The sequence below is a fragment of the Artemia sp. Qi Xiang Cuo genome, chromosome 3 (genome assembly GCF_049724085.1).
Source record: "Artemia sp. Qi Xiang Cuo chromosome 3, ASM4972408v1, whole genome shotgun sequence".
NCBI classification, from domain to species: Eukaryota; Metazoa; Arthropoda; class Branchiopoda; order Anostraca; family Artemiidae; genus Artemia; species Artemia sp. Qi Xiang Cuo.
Genome location: NC_142796.1, coordinates 13,255,135 through 13,278,594, shown reverse-complemented (window position 1 = coordinate 13,278,594; position 23,460 = coordinate 13,255,135). Strand labels below are relative to the sequence as shown.

The 23,460-nt window shown below is 35.5% G+C and overlaps 1 protein-coding gene across 5 annotated transcripts in view; it reads right to left on the bottom strand.

Moving 5' to 3' along the window:
* The window catches only part of LOC148953780 (uncharacterized), an 89,510-nt gene that overhangs the window by 36,956 nt on the left and 29,094 nt on the right, over positions 1-23,460 (bottom strand). For 2 of the 5 annotated variants that reach the window (XM_089108490.1, XM_089108491.1), the window contains exons 3-5: positions 20,527-21,052; positions 6,742-6,795; positions 3,339-3,459 (exon numbers count right to left, since the gene is read on the bottom strand). In XM_089108490.1, the coding sequence (XP_088964616.1) occupies positions 3,339-3,459; positions 6,742-6,795; positions 20,527-21,052 (701 nt within the window). Of the gene's footprint in view, positions 1-180; positions 329-3,338; positions 3,460-6,741; positions 6,796-20,526; positions 21,053-23,460 lie in introns of all 5 variants that reach the window. The other 3 variants (XM_089108487.1, XM_089108488.1, XM_089108489.1) reach the window with 2 other exon arrangements.

Below are 23,460 nucleotides of genomic sequence, written 5' to 3'. Positions count from 1 at the left end.
ACTGTTGATGATATGCTGGTTGTATTTTAAAATCTGGCGAACCAAATTCTATTGATATTCTGTATTTAAATTATTTTGCCAACAAATTTAATTTCGTTTTACAGTGTAATATATAATACACAAAAAAAACTATGAAAAAAATTAAATTCAAAAAAGAAATATAAAGAGAGAGGTACTTACATAGACATTCGGACAAAGCAAGATAGCTTACAAAAGATATCCCCAAAAATCACTCACAAAGCAAAAAACTGGGAACTTCCAACGTAGGCAAAACGAGCAAGTTAGTACAGCCGAATCTTCATCAAGGTGCGATGTTCTTTCAACTATCCTAAAAGTGGGCTATTCTCCAAGGGTGCGTTCCAAAACACAATTATCATTAACTATTTGTTATTATTTTTGTCCCAAAACAATGTATAATGCAATTTTACAAGCAATTTGTAATACTCAGGGATATTATCTAGAGATAATATCCTTATCCAGGTTTTTTGCTCAGTAAGGGGGTTTACCAACAGAATAGTTGTGCCAGAAGATGACATCGAAGGATTTTTTTTTTGAGGGGGGGGGGTAGAAACTTCCTTTATATGTAATTTACAAGTCAGAGAAATACTTAGAGAGGGGTGGGATCAAATCGAGTAACCCCTCCCAAGAGATACGCCCCTGGTATTGGAATTTTAGGGTCTCAATTTACTGTCACCTGCAATTTTAGGCTGAAGACAAAAGCAATAATGAATGATAATTGACTTTTGGAACACGCCCCTAGATTGGTTACAACTTATATACCAAGGACGAAATTAGCACAATCTAGTACGAAAGTATAGCCAGAAAGCCATGAGTGTAGCCATGGTAGGGCATTTCTCAATAAAATACTCTGATTCTTCAGGATACCCGCTGAATATTATTTCTGTCACATTTTACTTTTGGAGGCTTCTAATTTTAGTTTACTCATTCAAGCATAGACCCGACTGTCCGTCGGACTTTTTTTTCTATCTGACAGTCGAATTTTTCAAAACAGAAGAATTTTTGAGTTACGAATCAGATAGACATAAAATATGGATAAACAGCAAAACATCAAATCACGCATAGTCACTACAATTGACTGGCCTGAAATCCTTACGATTCAAGTCTGTCAATTAATAAGAATTTTTCCAACGTTCAATTCTACAGCAATCAAGTTTAAATGAGTTTAAATCAAGTTTAAGTTTAAATTTGTTTACTTTAAATCAAGTGATAAATAGCTAGTATATATATATATATATATATATATATATATATATATATATATATATATATATATATATATATATATATATATTTATGTATATATATATTTGTATATATATATTAATTTATTTTACATTTTTTATTGTTATATATTTTTATACATTAATATTATTTTTATATTATGATATTCACGATTACTAGAACTGATACAAATAAAAACAATTCACATAGATTATCTTGCCGCGATAGAGACAGGGCAGATCCTTTAGGGTCTTTTTGGGAGCCTAAATTTGTAATTGTGTTCTGGAGGGGGGGGGGCGTCCATGCTTTTTATCACAGTTCCACATACTCATTTTTTTTAAACTCAAACTCTCACATGTTTGACCCTCTTTCATAAAAAAAGAGATCGGAGTACAGAGGTGCTGATAAATATTGATCGCATTTGCATTGAAGTATATTAAATAGATGAAAAAAGTAACATACCGAAATATATTAAATAAACAAACTAAACATCTAAGCTATTAAATTAAATGCCCCAATTTAATCAATCTATTAATAAGCTTTAAAATAATAGTACCCTAACAAGTTTCTTCGAATTAATACTTGTTTACACTATACATTAGGATTTGTGGAAAGCGTCTAGTAGAAAAAATGTCATATCAAGTACTTCCCGTGATCAGAAGGGGGAGGGTCTACCCCCCCCCAACTTAATTTTATTTCAAGGCTTATTTAATTTCAATCTAGATGAAACAATATTATTTACAAGATCTATTTTATCAGGTAAATGACAAATTAATTAATTGAGTGACTTGAAGCGACTTTTTCAGCCATTACATATAAACCGTCTTCAACTGAAAATATTAAAAAGATGATAAAAGGCATAAGCCCAATTTTAGCATGATTTGATAATTATTTAATACACAATACTAAGTATACACATAACTTAGACTGATAACATAATCAATTTAAATCATATTCAATAATTTTAGTCAAAATCAGACTTTTGAATAATTCGCTCACAGGAATACTGTATAAACGGTTTAAATTAGGAGCTGGAAGGTTCTGGAGGTATAAACCCCCCCGAAAAATATAGCAGGTCAGAAGCCAGCTTCTAATAAGAACGGAATTAAAAAAAAGTTAGTCCATCACCTGATATTGAGCCAAATTACAATGTTCTTCCTCAAAGATATGAGAAATAACAGAAGAAGGATACTATTCTAGGTTCCCGTTCAGAAATCCTGTTCAAGCAGACTCTGTAAGGTATGCAAAACCCTGTCTTCATTTGCCTTTTCGAGACGAAGTTGGCCTTGGGACTGGTCACGTCAGTTGGGCGGGGAAGGGGGGTCTCTGTCCCAAAAAATAGAAAGCACAAAAAATATACATTTTTGTGCTTTCATCGAAAAAAAATTGAAAAAAAAAAAAATTTGTCCCATACATATTGACAAATCATTTGACCTCAAAAATTTTAGAGAATTTACGCCACTATTTGTGACCTCGAAACGGTCACCAATCAATACGGACACGAATAGGATGCTTTTAGCACTATCCTATCAATGTATATGTTATTTTCTCACCGATATTGAAAGACGTTGGCCAGCTTCGCCTTAAAAAGACATGTGGCTTAAGGTTTATGTCCATTGTGAATGCTTTTGGTACCTTATCCCGTGGCAGTCCTGCGGTTTGGATGTTTCAACGCTGGGCGACGATTTTGGTATACATTCAATAGCTGAAATTCAGGTTTACCCATTCGCAAGATTACATTTCTTAAATTTACTCTGCATTTTTCTCTCTTTTTTTTTTGGGGGGGGGGGTTGTAAATAAGTCGAACGGCTGACAAAATATAATAAATTTCCTATTTTTAAACAAGTTTAGATCATTCACAAAGAAAAAGTTTAAATAATTTCATAATTTTAACTCAGTGAAAGGATAGAGCTGGAAATACCGTGTAGACTTGTCACAAACTCGCATGTTAACAGGGAACATAAATCTTAGCGGGAGAATGTACATCTTCTATAGAAGCCAATATTAACCAAAGCTTCTAATTTGGCTCATCATTATCTTTCAAATCTAGGCTAACCTTCACCTAAATCTACCAATTACTTCCACCTTCCTCTTACTTGTAATTGTTGTCGTAGACTGTCCATCCCACAACGGCACCATAGACATGGTAAACAAGCGATTTCCTTCTCCTTCGGTCAAGTAAAAGGCACTCAGCGACTACGTTCAAGCATGTACGGGCTAGTTATCCGATAAATAAGATTACGCATAAGACGTCATAGTTTAAAGCTCTAGTATCCTGAAACGATTGGGGTAAAGCAGGAGTGGCCAAACTATGGCACATGCGCCAAACTTGGCACAATAGTTGACTGCAAATGGTACATAGAATTCTTGAATATGTATATTACAGGGAAACGAATTGAAGACAAATTGACTATTCACTCAGCAAAGCAGCATTAATTTTATTTAAATTAAATACATAGTTGTTTTTGACCATAGAGTCGAATACATACTCTGTTGATGTCGTGCCAATATACAGAAGATTTAGTCAAATTACGTGCTGAGATAACATTTGATGATGGATACAAATTTATTTTATATCGTATCTCAATCACGTCAGGTTTAGCCCTTACCATAATGGTTTCGAGTCTTTGAATTCCCTCTTCCCCTTAAAATGCAATATAGAAAGATGCAAAGAACCACAGGAATGGAAATAGTAGGCGCGGATATTGGCCCATGGTATATAAAAGGTTGGCTAAAAGAGGTGGGACCTCCACCGTGGGACCTCAACCTCCAACCCCAACCATGGGCGCCCATAAGCTGAATTCCAGGGGGGGGGCAAACTTCGTCTAATTGCTACTTTTAATGCTATATAATAAAAATCTCAGAACAAAAATATAAAAATAAGGCAGCATCATTCAGCCAGGGGGGGGGGCAAGAGCCGCCCCCTGGCCATCCCACAACGGCACCATAGACATGGTAAACCAGCGATTTCCTTCTCCTTCGGTCAAGTAAAAGGCACTCAGCGACTACGTTCATGCATGTACGGGCTAGTTATCCGATAAATAAGATTACGCTACTTTTTAATTGCAAGAGATCAAGTAAGTACAATTTTTCCAAGCAATTAACAGCAGTGGCCGATCCAGCTGAGGGTGCGTGTCCCCCCAACGGTGTTTGGTAAATTTTTACCAAATCATATTATTGAGTTTCAAATAAAGTGAATTTACCATTCGATGCCTTTTTTATGCTGATTACGAATTTAACAATAATTTCTATCGGAAATGAATTTTAGCCCCCCCCCTATATATGCCAATTCAGGGTATATATTTCTACATTAGGGGGGGGGATGCAAATTTTATTTCTAATGTAAATGAGAGGTAAGTTTAAACATTTACTCCAAAATTTTTGCTTTTTTCAACCAACTTTTTGCGTCACCACACTAGCAACTGTTGTTATCCGTAATAGGTGTGGTGTGCCCCTGCTTGACTGAACCTCTGCGAGGGAAGTGGTAACTTGTGATCAGCCACATCCACTTATTAGACTTGGCAGCTAGGGTAAGATTGGCAGCTAATGATCAAATTATCTTTATTGGGTTTGGATTCGGTATGAAAGTATCAAGGCCGTATCCAGGGGGGGGGGGGGTATGAATTGAGAATTAGGTAGATCCCCCGAAAAAAATTGCAGATATGAGTTATAGAATAGGTAGTAGTGGCAGTTATGGCGTCTCATTCACCTAGGAAAAAAAAAATCTTGTTTAGCACCCTCCCCCTGTGTCCCAAAAATTTTTCAGGCCAAATTTTAACAAAATGATCATTTATTAACGAAATTATTTTCAATTTTATAATTAATTTGTTATTATTTTCTAATTCATTATTTAAATTGTTCAATTATTATCATTTAGTTATTTTTAATTTCTTTTATTGATTAGTTAATAATCAATTAATTATTTTCATTATCAACTGCGCTCGCAACTTTATTATAATAAAAATAAAGTTTCAACAATTACAAAATGATTATAATTGATGAATTATTTTATTGAAATTTTGCACCCCCTAAAATTTCTACGCCTGATGCAAGTTTTCACCATATATCTTTTTAAAATGCTACGCAGATATTTCATTAATATTTCATTGCAGAAAAGGGTAAAATGACATTCTATTACTTCTTACAAGAGGTATAAATAGAGTAGCCTACCTCCTGCTTCTATATCTTTTGCAGACATTAGTTTGAGTCAATTTAAACAGAAAAATTACAAATGATATAATTTTATAGGTCACATTCTAACCAAGAAAGAATGTTCCGATATCCCTCCAACCATACTTACAGAAAGGGAATTGACGTTCCAGGCCTCGAGATTGGTTCGTTAAACCCCCTCCAATGACAGATTACAAAATACAGCATAAAATATTTTTTATTTTTTACCCTTCACCCCTGCAAGAAATTTGCGGGGGGAAAACTTTTTTTTTTATCCGACAAAAACATAAGCATGTAGGATATGATCCTCTTTTTTTTAGAAACATCATTTTTTATTAATTTAAGCAAAAATTATATGATACTAAATGAGACCCAAGTTAGGGCGCCGCATCATCCCGCAATTATAGGTTCTTAATTCTTGAGAATTTAATAAGCTAAAATTGAAAATAAGCTTATTATAGTTATTCCAAAAATAATAATGCAATATATTGAACTATATTCGGTATTAGAAGATTTCCCTTATTTTTCGAGTCAGAAACCATTCCTCCAAATAGTTCCTTGATGGGACTAACCAAACTAGAATTTCTATCCAAATAACCTAACCTAATTTGACTTCTTATTTCCGATTTTTGATTTCTTATTTATTCTACCCCATAACCAATTTGATTTCTTACCAAATATACAAAGAATTAATTTGGTGGTAAGAGGGGAGGGGAGAAGTCGATTATTAAATTTCGAATGAAACAAAACATTTAAGTAATTTACTCCAAGTAATTTATTCTATGCCCTTTTAAGTAACAGGAAACAGCATTGAACCATAGGGTAAGTAAATCCTCGGGGAAAAAATCAATGATAAAGTATACAATTAACGATTAAATATACAATTAACGATTAAATATACGATTAACGATTAAAAATACGATTAACGATTAAAAATACGATTAGCGACGAAAATCAGCGATTCAATATAACCCCTTTTATAATGAATTAACAAATAAAAACACCAAGATAACAAAATGAGAATATTTAACAAATAGCAATAACTAAAGGTTTATAATAAAATAAGTAACTGGATGTAAAATATATTAAAACACATTAAATAACAATTGATAGCTGCCCAAGCTATTTCTTCTTTATACTAATATACAGCCTATATTTTGCACTTAGTACATATAAATAGGCCTAAGTGATGATTCCCAGTAAGCAAAACAAAGCGAGATAAGAACACCCCTAAGCAATCAATAAGTTGTCACACACTTGGATAAAAAATGCTGAGTAAATCGATACCAGGTCTACAGTCACACTCACAGGCAATCAAGCAGGACTTACCTTGACTTTCCGACGCAAAAAGTAAAGGAGCATCCTCTGCAGACTGCCATTGACCTAGAAACAACATAATCAATAAATCAGTCATTTATCTATAATAACAAAACACTTTGTCCTTTTCTTTGCTATGCATTCTAGGACCAAGGCAAAAGGACCAAGAGGCGGTTTTAAGGGACAAATTTATTTTATTTACTAATAATTACAAAATAAACTTTATATATACACAACCGCCAGGGGAAGGCTCGAAAAGCCTGATGATGGACGGCTGCAATCCTCTAATTTTCAGCTAGTAACATAAACGATGTGCAACAAAAAAGGTACCAAATTACACTCACATAACAAATAATACCAAAATTGACCGCTCTCTCCCAATAAATGTGTAAGGGAGAGGGTAAAGTGGGCAAATGCATCAGGCGCAGAAATTTTAGGAGTACAAAATTTCAAATAAATAATCTAAAGGTTATTATGATTTTGTAATATTTGAAATTTTATTTTTATCAAAATAAAGCAGAGGGCGCAATTGGCAAAATTTTGATACTAAATGAAAATTTTTATCAAAATTTTGCGTGAACATTTTTAGGAGACAGGGGGGGGGGGGGAACGCAAATCAAAGATTTTACCCCGGGTGCAAAATATGCCAGATATTTTATTTTTATTTAAATAAAGTAGAGGGCGCAGTTGCCAAAATTCTGTTAATAAATGGAAATTTTATTAAAATTTGGCCTGAAAATGGAGCGCTAATCAAGATTTTGCCCCGGGCGCAAGAGAGGAGAGGCCATAACCACCACTGATTGGGCAGAAACTGTTCTAGCAGATTATGAGGAGGGTAAGGGGAGAGAGGTAGAAATATATGGCGTATATATGGCATTTTATGGCATATATATGCCATATGGCACTTTATTCAAAGCGGCTATAGTATTTACGAAGTTTTCCTTGCGTAGCAGAAAAAGGCAGGAGAAGGCTAAAAGGAGGTAAGAGTGTTTGGGAATAAGATTCAGAAGCGCTAACAACTTAGAGATATGATACTAAAAGCGTTTAATCAACCCTTGTAAAGATACTAGAGGCAACGCCGAGCAGTTTTGACAAGCGTGCTACTAAAATGATGAAGTGCCGATATTTAGAAAGAAATACAGAAATGTATGACAACGTGTAAGCCTTTTGATTAATACAGAGAATTAAATAACAAAACTAGAATATTTCAGGTTTCATATCGCGATTCGGCCTCCCTGATCTACGGAAAAAGTGACTATGGTTGTGGAAAAGCTGTCGTTATCTGCAGGTCTTACTGCACACCATAATTTACGTCGTTTTATGTAAATAATTGTTAAGTGTGCGAGTTTGCTTTTTTTTTTTTTTTTATGTATTCCACTTCTTTTTGTTCATAGTGGGTAATAAATAAATTATTATTATAATTATTAAGAAGCCTTTTTTAACCAAAAACAAGATAGAGGGAGAGAAGAAAGAAAAAAACAAAAAAAAAACAGTAAAACTAATTTGTTTATCAAAAGCACAAAAAGCGGTGCTTGTTATTGTGAAAAATTATATGTTGGAAGAGCTCAACAAAACATGACATAAAAACATAAAAGATTGCATAAAAGATACATAAAAAACAAATACAAACGAAAACAACAAACAAACAAAAAACAATAAAACAAAACGGTACTTGTTATGAATCCATTAAACACGCGGGAGGACTGCATCGAAATGTCAAAGATGCTATATGAAAAACAGGTTTACGCTGCATAGTGAGGTATTACTCACTCCTTGACAAAGATTTAAACTTTAGTTTTTTGGGGTTGAAGGGGCAAAAAAAGGTACCTAGGTTAGATTACGTATTTAATTTATGCTATGCTTTACCAGCCGTGAGACAAAACAAACATGAAACATATTCCCTTTTAACCAAACCTACTGACTGTAAGCAAGGAGCGACCCGGCTCAATAGCAAACGAAACTATAAAAAATTTTGATACCAATAGATACATCAGAAGAATCAGATTTTTATGCTGATTCCAAATATACAAGTTTCATCAAGTTTAGTCTTACCCATTAAAAGTTATGCGCCTGAGTTATTTTCGAAAAAAGGGGAAAACACCCCCTAAAAGTCATAGAACTTAAGTGAAAATCATACCATCGGATTCAGCGTATCAGAGAATCCTACTGTAGAAGTTTCAAGCTCCTATCTGCATAAATGTGGAATTTTGTATTTTTTGTCAGAAGAAAGATCACGGGTTTAGGCCTATTTGTTTTTTTTTTATTCTCCAGGGGTGATCGTATCGATCCAGTAGCCCTAGAATATCGTAAGAGGGCTCATTTGAACGGAAATTAAAAGTTCTAGTGCCCTTTTTAAGTGACCAAAAAATTAGGGGGCAACTTCGCCTCCTTCCACGCTCATTTTTTCCCGAAGTCACCCAATTAAAATTTTCAGATAGCCAGTTTGTTCAGCATAATTGAAAATCTAATAAATATGTCTTTTAGGATGAATTAATCCCCCACAGTTCCCAGGGGAAGGGCTGCCAGTTATGAACTTTGCCCATTGTTTACATATAGTATTGGTTATTGGGAAGTGTACAGGCATTTTCAGGAAGGATTTTTTTCTGGTGGAGGGGGTGGGGGGGCTGGAGGAGGGGGTTACTCGGGAGAATCTTTGCGTGGACGATGTTTCCTTGGGGTAAGGGACATTTCTATGAAGGGGGCGCCGGATTTCCCAGTATTATTTAAAAAACGATCAGAAATTAAATTAAAAAAAAACAAACAAGAAGCAACATTAGAACTTAAAACGAACAGAAATTATTACGTATATGAGGGGGTTCGCCCCCAAGCCAATACCTCGCTCTTTACGCTACAGTTTTTTTTAGTGCTTTCAAGAGAGCTATCTATTCTAATTAAACGGCCTTTGTGATTCAGGGGTTTGTGATTTAAACAAAATTTTAACTTTTAACGTAAAGAGCGTGGTATTGACTAAGGGGAGAACCCCCTCATATACGTAATAACATATAAGTAATAAAAAAAAACAATAAAAAACAAGCGATACGGCTCAATAGTAATCGAAACTTCCAAAAATGGAATTTTGATGTCAATAAATGTATCAAAAGAATGGGCTTATAATGCTGATTCTAAATATATAAATTTTATTAAGTTTAGTATTACTCATCAAAGGCTACGAGCCTCAGAAAATTTACCTGATTTTTGAAAGAGGGGGGAAACATCCCCTACAAGTGAAAGAATTTTAACGAAAATCACACCGTCAGATTCAACGTAATAAAAGCTGCATTAACTAAAAAACGATCAGAAATTAAATAAAAAAAAACAAGTTTTTTAAACTGAAAGTAAGGAGCGACATTAAAACTTAAAACGAACAGAAATTATTCCGTATATGAAAGGGGCTGTCCCCTCCTCAACGCCTCGCATCTTTACGCTGAAGTTTGACTTTCTCACAACTCTATTTTTCTTAAACAATAAAAACTTTCTTTAGATAAAAAATTTCTTTAGCTAAAGAAAAAAAAGAGTTAAAAAAAAGGAAGAGAAAATTTATATATATATGTAAAATATAAAGACAGAAAGCAACAGAAGACCCCAGATGTTAGCTTATACAGGGTACCGAATCTATTTAGAAAAGTTCACTATTTGTCAAATAAACACTAATAGTAAATAGGAAATGCACAGTAAGTAGAAATTATGTTCTGATTCTTACTAAACACAGGGGGAGTTAGCCCTACTCCTCTTTGTGGTAGTTTCGGCTCGTTTTGAGTTTGAATTGATTGTTCATTGTAATTTCTCTTCGTTTTAAGTTTCATTTAACTATTTATAGTGATTTATGATAGTTTTCTATATAAGAATCCAGATTTTGGCTTACTATTTATACGTTGGACAATTTTTAATAATATTCGTACTATAGTACTTTGGATTGATAATACTTTGGCTTTGGATCGTACAACAATACATAAATATATGGGTGGAAAATCGGCCTAATCTTCGAGGTCCTTAAGGCTAACAGAATTCTAACCTTCATCATGTAACATGAGCATGAGCATAAACATATATTAATAAATATTCCCCTTTTTAAGCCCAGAAACTTTCAACTAAATTCCCTAAACCTTTCCTTATATATCGCAGATACATACTTTTGACAGCCTTGGATGCACATGGTGCATTTTGATTTACTTCAATTTCCCACTTAACAAACCCTAGCAATTTTAATTTAATGTCCTTAGCTGTTCCTGAAATAGTACTTTACATATTTTCTTTTTATTCAGTTTAAGATCCCCGAAAACATACACCCTGAATTTCCAACGTAATACTCTGAGTTTTTCCTGGGAAATTTCACAGACATCATTTAGACAATCTGAAAACACTTAGTTTATGTATTAAGTTATATTTCATATATTATAAAAAGTTTATATTTTAATTTAGTATATATTTTAACTAGTAATATTTTGGTATGTAGATCTTAGTTTATATTTTAATATACTTATGTCAATATCGTTTTATATCCCCCTAAACTCTCCCGGAAAGTTTCAAATTAATACAGCATTTCTTTCCTGAGATACTGCTTCTATGCCATTTTTAAAACCTAGATGCACTTAAGCCCTTTTAATTTAATTCATTAGTAGTAGCAGTAGCAGTAGTAGCCACAAGTAGCCACAATTGCAGTTATATGTAGTCACAGTCACTTGTAGCTACAGTTGCAATTAGTTACAGTAGCAGTAACAAGTTTCTCCTTATTACTCTTAGCCATTCTAGATATATAGCAAATATACCCTTTTAACATCCATATTTATTTAAATATTCCCCCCTCAGCATGCCCTGAAAGTTTCAACTTAGCACCATTATTCGCTCCTAAAATACTGTATCGCAAATACGCCCTAATGACAAAGATGGATGAATATAATGTCTATCAAATTAGTTCAACATCCCCAATAACGTGCTAAGGAACTTTCAACATTTCACCCCTAGCCGTTCCTGGGATATTGCACATACCTCCTTTTGACAATTCGGATGCACTTAGTACCCTTTGACCTAGTTTTACACCCTGTTCAACTTTCCCTAAAAATTAAACTTTATACTCTATTCTGTTCCTGAGACATTGCATCTATGCTATTTTGACAATCTGGATGCACTTAAACCCTTTTGACTTAGTTCAAAAGTAGTAGAAGCAGTATTAGTGGCAATAGTAATAGTAGGAGCCCTGAAAGTTTGAACTTAAAAACCCTCCGCCGTTCTTGAGATAATGCTTTACAGTCTTTTGAAAACCGGTATACAAATAGTGCCTTTTAATTTGGTTTTATAGCAGCAAAAATATTCCCTGAAAATTTCTACTTTATACCCTATTTTAGTCCTAAGGCATCCCGCCTATGCCATTTTGACAACGTATATGCACTTAAGCTATACATTTAGTTATATAGTAGCAGTATTAATAGTAGAAGTAGTAGCAAAAATACAGTAATATTAGTAGCCCTGAAAATTTTAGCTTAATACCCTAACGCGTTGCTGCGATATTGCTCATAAACCCCTTTGATAACCCGCATTTACATTCTGTGTTTTGATTTATTTCGACATATCCCTCAAAATGCCTTAAAATATGCTCTAAGCATTCCTGGGGTATTGTTGATACATCCTTTTGAGAACCTGCATGCATATAGTGTGTTCTGATTTATTTCGATATATCCCTCAAAATGTCCTAAAATATGCTCTAAGCAGTTCTTGGGGTATTGTTGATACACCCTTTTGAGAACCTGCACGCATATAGTGTGTTTTGATTTATTTCGACATGTCCCTCAAAATGCCCTAAAATATGCTCTAAGCAGTTCTTGGGGTATTGTTGATACATCCTTTTGAGAACCTGCATTTACATTCTGTGTTTTGATTTATTTCGACATATCCCTCAAAATGCCCTAAAATATGCTCTAAGCAGTTCCTGGGGTATTGTTGATACATCCTTTTGAGAACCTGCATGCATATAGTGTGTTTTGATTAAATTAAACACCCCGAAAAGCTCCATGAAAGTTTACCTTATTACCCTTAGCATTGACAATACTAGTAGTTGTGGTAACGGTAGTGGCCGCAGGATTAGTTGGAATAGTAGTAGTGATAGCAGTAGTAGTATGCCCTGATATTTTGAACTTGAAACTCACTAGCAGTACTTCTAGCAGTAGCAGTAGTAAGCACGAAGTACCTTTTATTTAGTTCAACATCCACTTCAAAATACCCTGGAAGTTTCAACTTGATACCCATCAAAGGTTACGCGCCTGAGAAAATTTGTCTAATTTCCGAAAGGAGGAAAGATCCCCTAAAATTCATAGAATCTTAATGATAATCACACCATCAGATTCGGCGTATCAGCGAACCATACAGTAGAGGTTTCAAGCTCCTATCTGCAAAAATGTGGAATTTTGTACTTTTTGCCAGAAAAGATCACAGATGCGTATTTTTTTTCTCTCTCTCCAGCGGTGATCGTATCGACCCAGTGGGCCTAGAACATCGGGAGAGGGTTCATTCTAACGAAAACTAAAAGTTCTAGGTGCCCTTTTTAAGTGACCAAAAAAATTGGAGGGCAACTATGCCCCTTCCCGAGCCACTTTTTCCCCCAAAATCGTCCAATCAAAATTCTGAGATTGCTTTTTTGTTCAACATAGTTGAAATGCCTAACAACTATATCTTTGGGGATAACATGACGCCCCCCCCACACACATCCCTCGGGAAAGGAATTTAAGATATAAAATTTGCACATAGTTTACGTATAGTATTTGTATAGTATTACTATTTTGGGAAGTATGCATACGTTTTTCGGGTGGGTAAGGGAGGACGAACTTTTTGCTGGGGTGATTTACCACGGAGACAATTTCCCATGGTAAGGGAAGTTTCTAGGAGGTGAACTTTTCAGGGGAAATTGTATACTGGGGAAATTTGCCAAAATTCCTATACGAAATTTCTTTGTGTCTTACATTCTCTTTACTGACTCAATTTTACGGGTGGAGGTGTTAAGGGTAATTGTCCGGGGTAAATTTTCACCAGGGTTGAATTGCCCAGATGATATTTCCGTGGGGAGAGGGATTTTTTCGTGGAAGTGGAGCCAGATATCCTTGCGTTATTTAAAAAACGATCAGAAATTAAATAAAAAACAAGTTTTTTTTCAACTGAAAGCAAGGAGCTACACTAAAACTTAAACGAACAGAAATTAGTAAGTATACGAGGGGGTTGCCCATTCCCCCTTCACAACACCTCACTATTTACGCTAAAGTTTAAATTTTTTCCCAATTCTTTAAGAACAACTCTTGAAATACAAGGCTCATTTTCTTAGAACAAAAAGTAGCTTTTCTTTAAATGCCGAGAAACTTTAGCGTGAAGAGCGAGATGTTGAGGAGGGCACAACCCCCCTCGTATACGTAATAATAAAGCTTTAGAAAATGTCTTTTGTTGCAATATAATAGCAACAACAGATAAACTAACTTTGGTTAAGCCAAAAAAAATTTGACAAATATATACTTAACATGTTTTGATTTAGACCTATCATACAATAACCCCAACGATAGATTAGCCCTCGACCATTTGGAGCCGTTCCCTAAATACTATTAGGCATTCACTAATAGAATATTCATGACTTTTCATGAGTCATAAGTGGCCAATTATGTTGCGCAGAGCTAGGGAGAGCAGCAATGCCGACTCACAAAAATTCAGGGCGAGCGACAAAATGTGCAAAACCCCATTCTTGTTTTTCTATTCGGTGTTTTTTATTCTTTCTAATGAATTTTTCAAAATTTGAGGAGAAGGGAAAAATTCGTCGTTTTTATCAATTTTTTCAATGAAAATACCGAAAACAGGCATTTTTCACAGAAAATACGCCCGAAGAAGGTATTTTTCAAAATCTAAGGGGGATTCTAGGTCAGGGACACATGCTCCCCCATTGACGTCACTGAGGGAGAGTGGATTTTGGTGGCAACACGGGTTCCCTGAAATATGCAGCTGATGTGTTTTAATTTATACCTTAAAATTGTATCTTTGAATGTTAGCCTTTAATTTATACCTTAAAATTGTATCTTTGAATGTTAGCCTTTAATTTATACCTTAAAATTGCATCTTTGAATGTTAGTCTTGGTTTTACAATTTAGTAAGCTAAGAAATTTGCATAAACAGAATTTGGTGGAAACCATTTGGCCTCCCAATTGCACAGATTTCAACAAGGCGTGGTACGTCTACAATTAGTGTAATTCATAGCAAGTTTTGATGTTGGACACCTATAGTGAAATATTAGCCCTAGATTTGTAATCAACAAATTCCCAAATCTTTATAAGCCCATTTAGAAGAAACCAATCATGATTTATGAAACATGAACTTGGTGTATTTTAATGCAAGACTGCCTCATACCAACTGTGGTGATATTTAGCAATTAAATTTTCATTTCATGATACTTTACTGATTCTTCGGTTAATTTAATTTGAATTTATTTTTTAAACCCATCATAAATACAGAAATTTATGGAAAAAATAACAGAAAAGAGAGAGAGAAAAAAAAACCATACACTTAATGGTACAGACAAAGCAAATACACATACACATCAATCAAAGTGACGAGAGTAGAGGTAGCCAAGGATGGCTGCTACCCTCCAACTTAGCACAATACTTATCAAGCAACTGATTAACTGCAGAAAATGGATCAGTTACTGCATATCGCCGGATCAGGTACGAATTACTCGTTCTCAATGGAACTTGCAGCAAAAACTTCAAATATCTGAAGAAAATTCGACGGATTTTAAATTTATCTTCTTTACGCAGAAGTTTCCAAAATGGTGTTATATATAATATATGTGGCAGCGCGACAGCATTATAAATTCTAGCAAGTGAAAACCTATTAAGATTTCTCTTCGAAGAAATTGTGGCCCCATAAGCAGTTCGAATTTTACGCTCTATATGTGTGATGATTAGCGAACGGGTAGATGACAGTCTTTTCTCCGATGGGCAGTCCCAAGTATACTAGTGACTTTACAGGCTCAAAAGACAGGGATCCTAGTTGAATGTGAGGTAGAACAGATTTATTCCAATTAAACAGCATTACTTCCGATTTTGATACATTAAAACTAAGGCCAATATCACCATAATGAGATGACAGGATATTAAAATTACTTTCAAGGGAAGTTATTTGCCGAGAAAAATTCAAGATGTCATCCGCAAAACCAACTAAGGTCACATCTATTCCTCTTAGAATACAGCTTGTAGTGACTTTGGACTGCGCCTCGGAAATACTATTATTAAACAAATCTGGTGAAGAAATCGCACCCTGTTTTATACCTTTTTTTACAGGGATTTTCCTAGTGGGTCCTGCATTAGGAATGCGTACACACATTTAGTTGGCGATACATACCATAAAGAGGTCTAACAATAGCTTGGTCAACACCATTTTTCCATAGTTCTAACATTATCTGTGCATATATGTCCAAGTCAAATGCGCGCGTGCGTCATATTCGCCAATAGCCAGCGATTCATTAGAAATGTACGTAACTAACAGAACATTTGCTACAACATTTAATGCGTGAGCGCATCCCATTCCTGACTGGAAACCAAACTGGTGGGAAGGGGCCTTGCAACACTTCCTAATGTCACCTATTATTAACAATTCGAAAATCTTAATCAATCTATAAGAAGAAGGTTCTGTTGTGGGTTTTCCTTGTTTCAGTACAGGCGTTATGGTTCCTGAGCAAAATAAATATGGTACAACACCAAGCGTCATAATAATCTGGTAAGCAATTGCAAGATGTTCAAATAAAAGGGGACTACCATTCAATAGATGATGTGCACATATTTTATCGGCACCACTTGACGACTTCTTCTTTAATTTTTTGCACACTTCCCGGATTTGCTTACTGCTCACAACAAAATAATTTAAGTCTTTAGTAAGGAGGGGACTTAGTTGCTCACAAAACATTTGGTTTTTCGACTCATCTGGGGCTGCAAATTCCGCACTAAAATAATCAACCCATACTTTCTCACCAATCTCACTGGAAATCGGATTATTATACTGAGCAGGCTTTGCACACAAATTCCAAATCAGATTAGGATTATCCATAACTTTTGACACAGGTTAATGTTATATACCACTGCGATGTTTAAGCAGTTATTTTGCAAATTTCTATCTAGTGAAAATGAAAATTTGATTAGCATCGCCATTCTTAGTCCTGCCACATTCATGTCAAATCTACAGCCAAAACTTGGCTGAATCTTTGTATTCACCATATTAGAGTAGCGGGCCCATCCTTTTACTCGAGATGTACGGAGCAATTCAACGCTTGGAACAGCTGAGCTTTCAGCTATTTTTAAAGTGTGGCATATTTCAGAAAAGTATAGGTTCAATTGCAGTCTTATTTCACTATCAGGTAAGCCAGCATTCCACTTGAGCAGATTAAATGGGACCTTAATTTTTCCGAGGAGTTCGTCGCACTTTTGTTGGAATAAAGGGCATGAGACCTTTTTGCAGTAACTCACAAGCTTCGGTTTAGGTTTCGGCAGATATGTATTCACAGTACATGAGATAGTGACAGACAGGGCCAGACGGTTTCAGTGCATTCTGTCAAGTCCTACCTGTACGGTAAGTAGCTCAACATTATAATTAATAGCGTGATCGATGTTAGACACAGACTGAGAGACATTTATAAAAGAATATTGCTTGTGAACTTAGAAGCACTTGGGCACGAGAGTTGCTACTGTCTTCAATGTTACAGTTAAAGTCCCCCAAAATAACTAATGGTAAGCCCTCCCTTAGTACTTTCTTTATTGAGTTTCCGAGTTTCTTGCAAGCGATAGCATACTTTTGTTCCGAAACGATATTATTGTAATTAGTAGGTAAGTAAACATTCGCTGCAATGAAATCCCCACCCTTAATAAGCTGGAAGTGTTCACTTTGCCGGAGACAGGCAGGGGGAGGGGACCAGAATTGGAGATTGTAGCAAGCCCTCCTGAAGGACGTCCGTGGTTGCTGGATTTGCGTGCTGGCTGTATAATCTAATGATGATTTGGAGAAAATTTTAGCAAGTTGACCCTGGCTTCAATGAGAAAATGTCCTTGGAGGCAAATAAGGTCGTATTTCTTCTTTAGATCACTAAGAAATGGTAATTTTACCGGCACTTTACCATTCATATTCCAACAGTACACCTTGCAGCCCATTAAGATACAGGAGGAATAAACGGCTGTGCTTGATTAAGTGGGCATGAGGCGTGGTAGCAATTGTGCTTTTTTGAACTACAATTTAAACACATTTGGGGCTTTTTATACAGGCTAACTCTTGAAGACATATGATCAATGCTGCCAGAGTGTGAGTACGTTTCTTTTTGGTTGCTGTTGGCAGCAAAATGACCAACACTGTGACATTTAAAGCAGCGCCGGGCAGGAAACAAAACTCCTCAACCCTGAATAGCTTAAGGTAGATCTTAAGGGGATTAGGAATAGTATTGTCCGGATCAGCACGACTCAGGTAATATAATTTGAAGGCTTTAGTGTCACCGCACTGAACAGCTTTTTCACACCCAGCTATTCGACTCAGATCGTTTTCATCTAGAAAACTAGGAATCCGCTTTACAATACCTAGAAATTGAGGCACTTTAACTTGGGTGTCAATTTGCTTACTGCTCATGGCCTGGGCTAGTTGTGCTGCTGAATCGCGTGACTTGACAAGGATTTTCCAGTCATTGCTGCTACGCTTTAGAGTAAGAGAGTCCGAATCAACCCCACTTGGGCAAAGCTTGCTTATGAACTCTTGCCTAGCCTGCGGCGAGTTGAGATCAGATGGCATATTTTTAACCACCACTGAGTACAGAGGCTTCTGTTGTGTCACTTGTGGTTCAAGAGAGGGAGGGGCTCGGGACATAGTGTCGGAGATAGCAGCACACTGTTCAGACACTTTACTTAATTGTTCGGAGAACGTATCCGTAGCTAGCTTGATTTTTCCAGATATCGAGTATAATCCAACATCTACGCGTCGACACATTTCATTAACTTTGACTCGAATGCAAGCACTGATTTCGTCTGGACATGTGGGAACTTCCTGGGGATCCACAATAACAAATTGTGGTAATGATTTCTTGTCTTTAGCACATTGGAACAATATCTTCGCCATTTCAATAATATTATCGCTGTCGTTGGCAGTTTTCTGGAATACGTAATCATATCCCAGTTCGCTCCCGATAGAGATCAACTTTTCTTTCGCGTTCAATATGTCCGTATGAGAGAAAAACTCCACGGCTTTTTTAACAATTTGATCTATTTTGTTTCCTGTTTGCATCGAGCGATACATAAAGTTCAGCAAAGCATTTCGTACAAGCTTCGCCATCGCACCTCCACGTTATCAGACAAATTGCAACCCAATTCTCAAAGTCCGGGTACTACAATTACGCAAGAACAGGGAAAGTTTTAACACCCCCTCATCGTGCCCCTGCCCTTGTTAAGTCACTGAATATACCAGCAGGTACAGTACGGCGCTTGCTGGGAGTTCCTTCCCCTCTTCTGCTTGTTGCCAGTAAAAAGTCAGCACCTTACTGATATGGGAGAAATTGGCATTATAGATAACAACCCAGTCCACTTAAGAAAAAAGAAAGCACTGGTGAGGATGTCCGAAGAGAGAGACATATTCTAGGAATTGGAGAATATCAATCAATTTAACTTAACTATAAATTTGTCTATTAAAGGGTACAAATCAATATGAAAACAACCTCAAAGTAGTGCAATAGCTTTATCCCATTAACAGCAAACAAGCAAACTCAGGCACATACACTCTGGAAATAACATAGATGGTGATAACAATAACAATAACAATTCTTTAGTGATTAAACATGCTCTAAATATTTTCTTTCAATAAAAGTCAAAAGAGGTAACAAATATATAAATGTGCAAATTTAAGGAGGGGGGAGGTGGATGGTTGCAAGAGCCCTCTGAAATATGTACTTCACAGGTTTGAATTCAGAGGTATCTATTTCAATACTAATCTGATTTGAAATAAGCAAGCTCAAAAACTCTTATACACCAGCCTGGTGGAAATCAAACAACAAGGTAATCAGTGTAGGTACTTTGATTTAAGAGAAAAGGTAATCTTAAACACTGTTTGAACTGACATTTAACTATTGTAAATAATTTTTAAAGAAATATATGAATGGTAAAGAGTTAAGATGTACAACATTTCTGTGTTTTCAAAGTGGTGAAGAAGGAGGAGGCGTAGGTTGCACATGTCCAAAGAACTGGCTAACTAAAAATGAGGAGCAACATTAAAACTTAAAACGAACAGAAATTATTACGTATATGAGGGGGATTGATCCCTCCTCAATACTACCTCTTTATGCTAAAGTTTGACTTCTTTTTCTAATTATTTAAGAATGACTCCTGAAAGACCCTTTCATTAACTAGAATTTTTTTTTTTTAAGTTAAAAAAAAACTTTGATTAACTAGTAAATTTAATTATAAGATAAGGGGAATACTGCTTTCATCAACTTACTATCATTGATACATCTCGGGCAACAGCCACCAAAAACGGATTATTTTAGAACAGTGGCGTCAAAGGGGGTGGGGGGCATCGCCTCTCCCCCAGTAATTTATGGTTCCCCTACATTTTGAAAAATACCCGTTTACATAATTGCCATGCAAAATGGCTTTTCTGATACTTTAATTGAAAAATTAAATTAAATGAAAAATTGTCAGCACCTCCTCCGCCCCGATTTTGAAAAACGTTCTTTGGTCCCTGCCTAATTTTCGTAAATTGACACCATTGTTCAAGAAATAATTAAAATCCTTTAAATGAACCCCAAAGAAATATTACCTTGACTGTCTTCGCCTTCCTGAGTATTTGATATTTCATTTTCACTCCATTCATCCTCTGCACCCTCATCTTCACTGAAACTCGTTTCCGACTTTGGCTTACTAATATTTAGTTCATCACTACCATTAACACCAACAACTTCCTTTTCTTTATCCACCTCTGATACACTACTATCAGGAACATCAACCCGACGTCTTTTCATACAAACACTCCCAAAGTTTGGTACACCTACTGGGTAATCAGCACTTACTTTTTTATACTCACTCTTTGGCGACTGACTAGAAACAATATTGATTTTGTGCAAAGGAGGAGGGGGCGGAGGCGGAGCCCTTCTAGAGAGATCATCTGGTTCAGCTAGGCCTTTTATTTTTAAGCTTTCTGCTGTCTGTATGAGAGAAGCAAGATTATGCTGTGCTATGCTCACTTCCCCTTTGTACATATAGTCAATAAGTGCTTGTAATTCAACAAATCTGACATCTTTGAGGAATACAACCATGTCCCTTCCGGTATAATTGGACAGAAGATCCTTCAAAAAAAATAAAACAGTTATTAAGCAAAATTCATCGGAAATTTTTATATGGGTAACTAAACACATTTTGGACAGATGAAGTTCGGCTCCTTAATATTAAAAAATAAGTTTTACAACACAGGCTAGTATATGATGTTGCATTCATATTTTATTAAAAGCATGTATTACAGTGCTTCAGCAATTTCACATACAAACCAAAATCACCAATTTTTTGGTATAAAAAAAGAAAAAAAAGCTTCCCCTTTGCTTCTCAAAAGAAATCTTCAGAGGTGATGTGAGTGGCTAGGAATGACTGCTATATGGCACCAAAAGGAGGCAAGCGAAAGTAAATTACCGTAGTAAAACAAAATGGAGCATAGAAGAGAATAAAAAAGCAACACTTAAGGCTCATTCCTTTGAAAATCAATTTTGCTTGACTGAAATATAATGCAGCATAATAGTATTTTTCGTGGCGTCTGGTACCAAATCAGGACGGTGTAAAAGATCAGCTCTAGACAGAGCCGTTCCTAGGGTTGATAGTACCAGTGGGGAAATTAATTACAGCATCCCCTCCTGACTCAAATATAAGCAAAAAAGCCGAATCAAAGTGAAAAAATTGATCATAGTGGCCAACCCCACAGCCGCGGCGGCACCCACCCACGGCGTCTGGTGCAGATGCCCCCCCTTTTTAGCATTTGTGACTCTAGACTTCATTTACTCTATAACATTTAAACTAAGCATTAATTTCGAGATAAACTAAGTTGAATTTGCGAAGATATAATATACCTTAACAAGGGTAGAGACAAAAGCAAATTACCCTTATAAAAGACGAGAGGGTCAACCATAGAAACAAATAAAAAAACTACATTTAAGATTCATTCTGTTGAAAATCGATTTATCTTCATTTAACTAAAATCTAGAACTATGGTAGTTTAGCTATTTCCCTATGACAATATACATCACTATTCATTTATTTTTGTTGATAAAAAAAAAAAAAAAAAAAAATCAAAATAGATGTCTATCCATGTCTCTCTAAAAAATAAATAAAAAAACAATGGCGACCTGAGTGGCCAGAAACGACAGTCACCTGGCATCAAAGGTTGCCAAACAGTGTTAAGTAGCCTCAACTAAAAAATAGAAGACAAAACATTTAGATGAATAAAAAAAGGTAAACTTTAAATTCATTCTTTAGAAAATCAATTGCAGTCACATCGAAATAAAACGTAGTGGCACATTGAAAATCACATTTAAAACGTAGTGGTGCCATTTTGATGTACTACCACCATTTTGCTGGGAGTTCCATTTTTATTTCTCCCGCTTGCGGCAACTTTTCAGTTTTTTGTTTAGAGTCCATTTCGAAATAGAATTTAATTTACATTGAACTGCTACCAAACATCGGTTTACAGACAAAGGCATAAGTTTTAAACAACATTACATGATATAGACAAGACTATAAATTACAATCTTCTAAAAATTTTTCAAAAAAATTCTAAAACAACATTACATGATACAGACAAGACTATAAATTATAAAAATTCTAAAAAATTTCTAAAAAATTCTAAAACAACATTACATGATACAGACAAGACTATAAATTTCAAAAATTCCAAAAGATAAACCCCTACTTTTCTGTCATCATCCTTTTGCTGATAAAGAGAAATCCTTCTGTGAGCAAGCTACCTGTAACTGAGCTTTCATAAATGAGAAAAGAAAATTTGGTGCACTTTCTCTGGCTCTGTAAAACCAAGCCCTGTTATTTTTCTGTCATCAGTTATTTCACCCAGTGAAAACTAATGTGAACTTAAATAGGATGTTACCATTCAAACTAATCTCCTCTGACATCGAAAGGCCACACTTCGATTTCTTTCCCTCTTTTCTATTTCCCTCCATAGTGGGATGTTCACTTTAAACGAAGCAGTAAATTACAACTCTCCAACCTTTTGCTGATAAAGAGATGAATTAAAATCAAGTTGCAATCCCTTCATGGCTGATTGAAGAAAAAGCCAAGACAAGATAGTATGAGTGAGAGGCAAAGCTGGCATAAGCATTTTTCAGAATTGTATAAAAATGATGTCATTTCGCTTTTTCAGTGATCAAGCTACCTGTGACTGAGCTTCCACAAATAAGAAAGGAAAAGAAAATTTGGTGCATTTTCTCTGGCTCTGTTAAACAGATCCCTGTTACTTCCTTGTCATCAGTTATTTAATCCAGTAAAATCCTATGTGAGCTCAAAATAGGATATTACCACACAAACTAATTTCATCTGGCATCGAAAGGTCATACTTCCACTTCTTGTGTTCTGCTGAAAGCTGCTTTCATATTGTGATGTTCCATACTTTAGATATAACTTCAAATTAGAATCTTCTTCAGCTTTTTACTGATGAAGAGATATCCTTCTGTGAACAACCTTCCTGTGATTGAGTTTC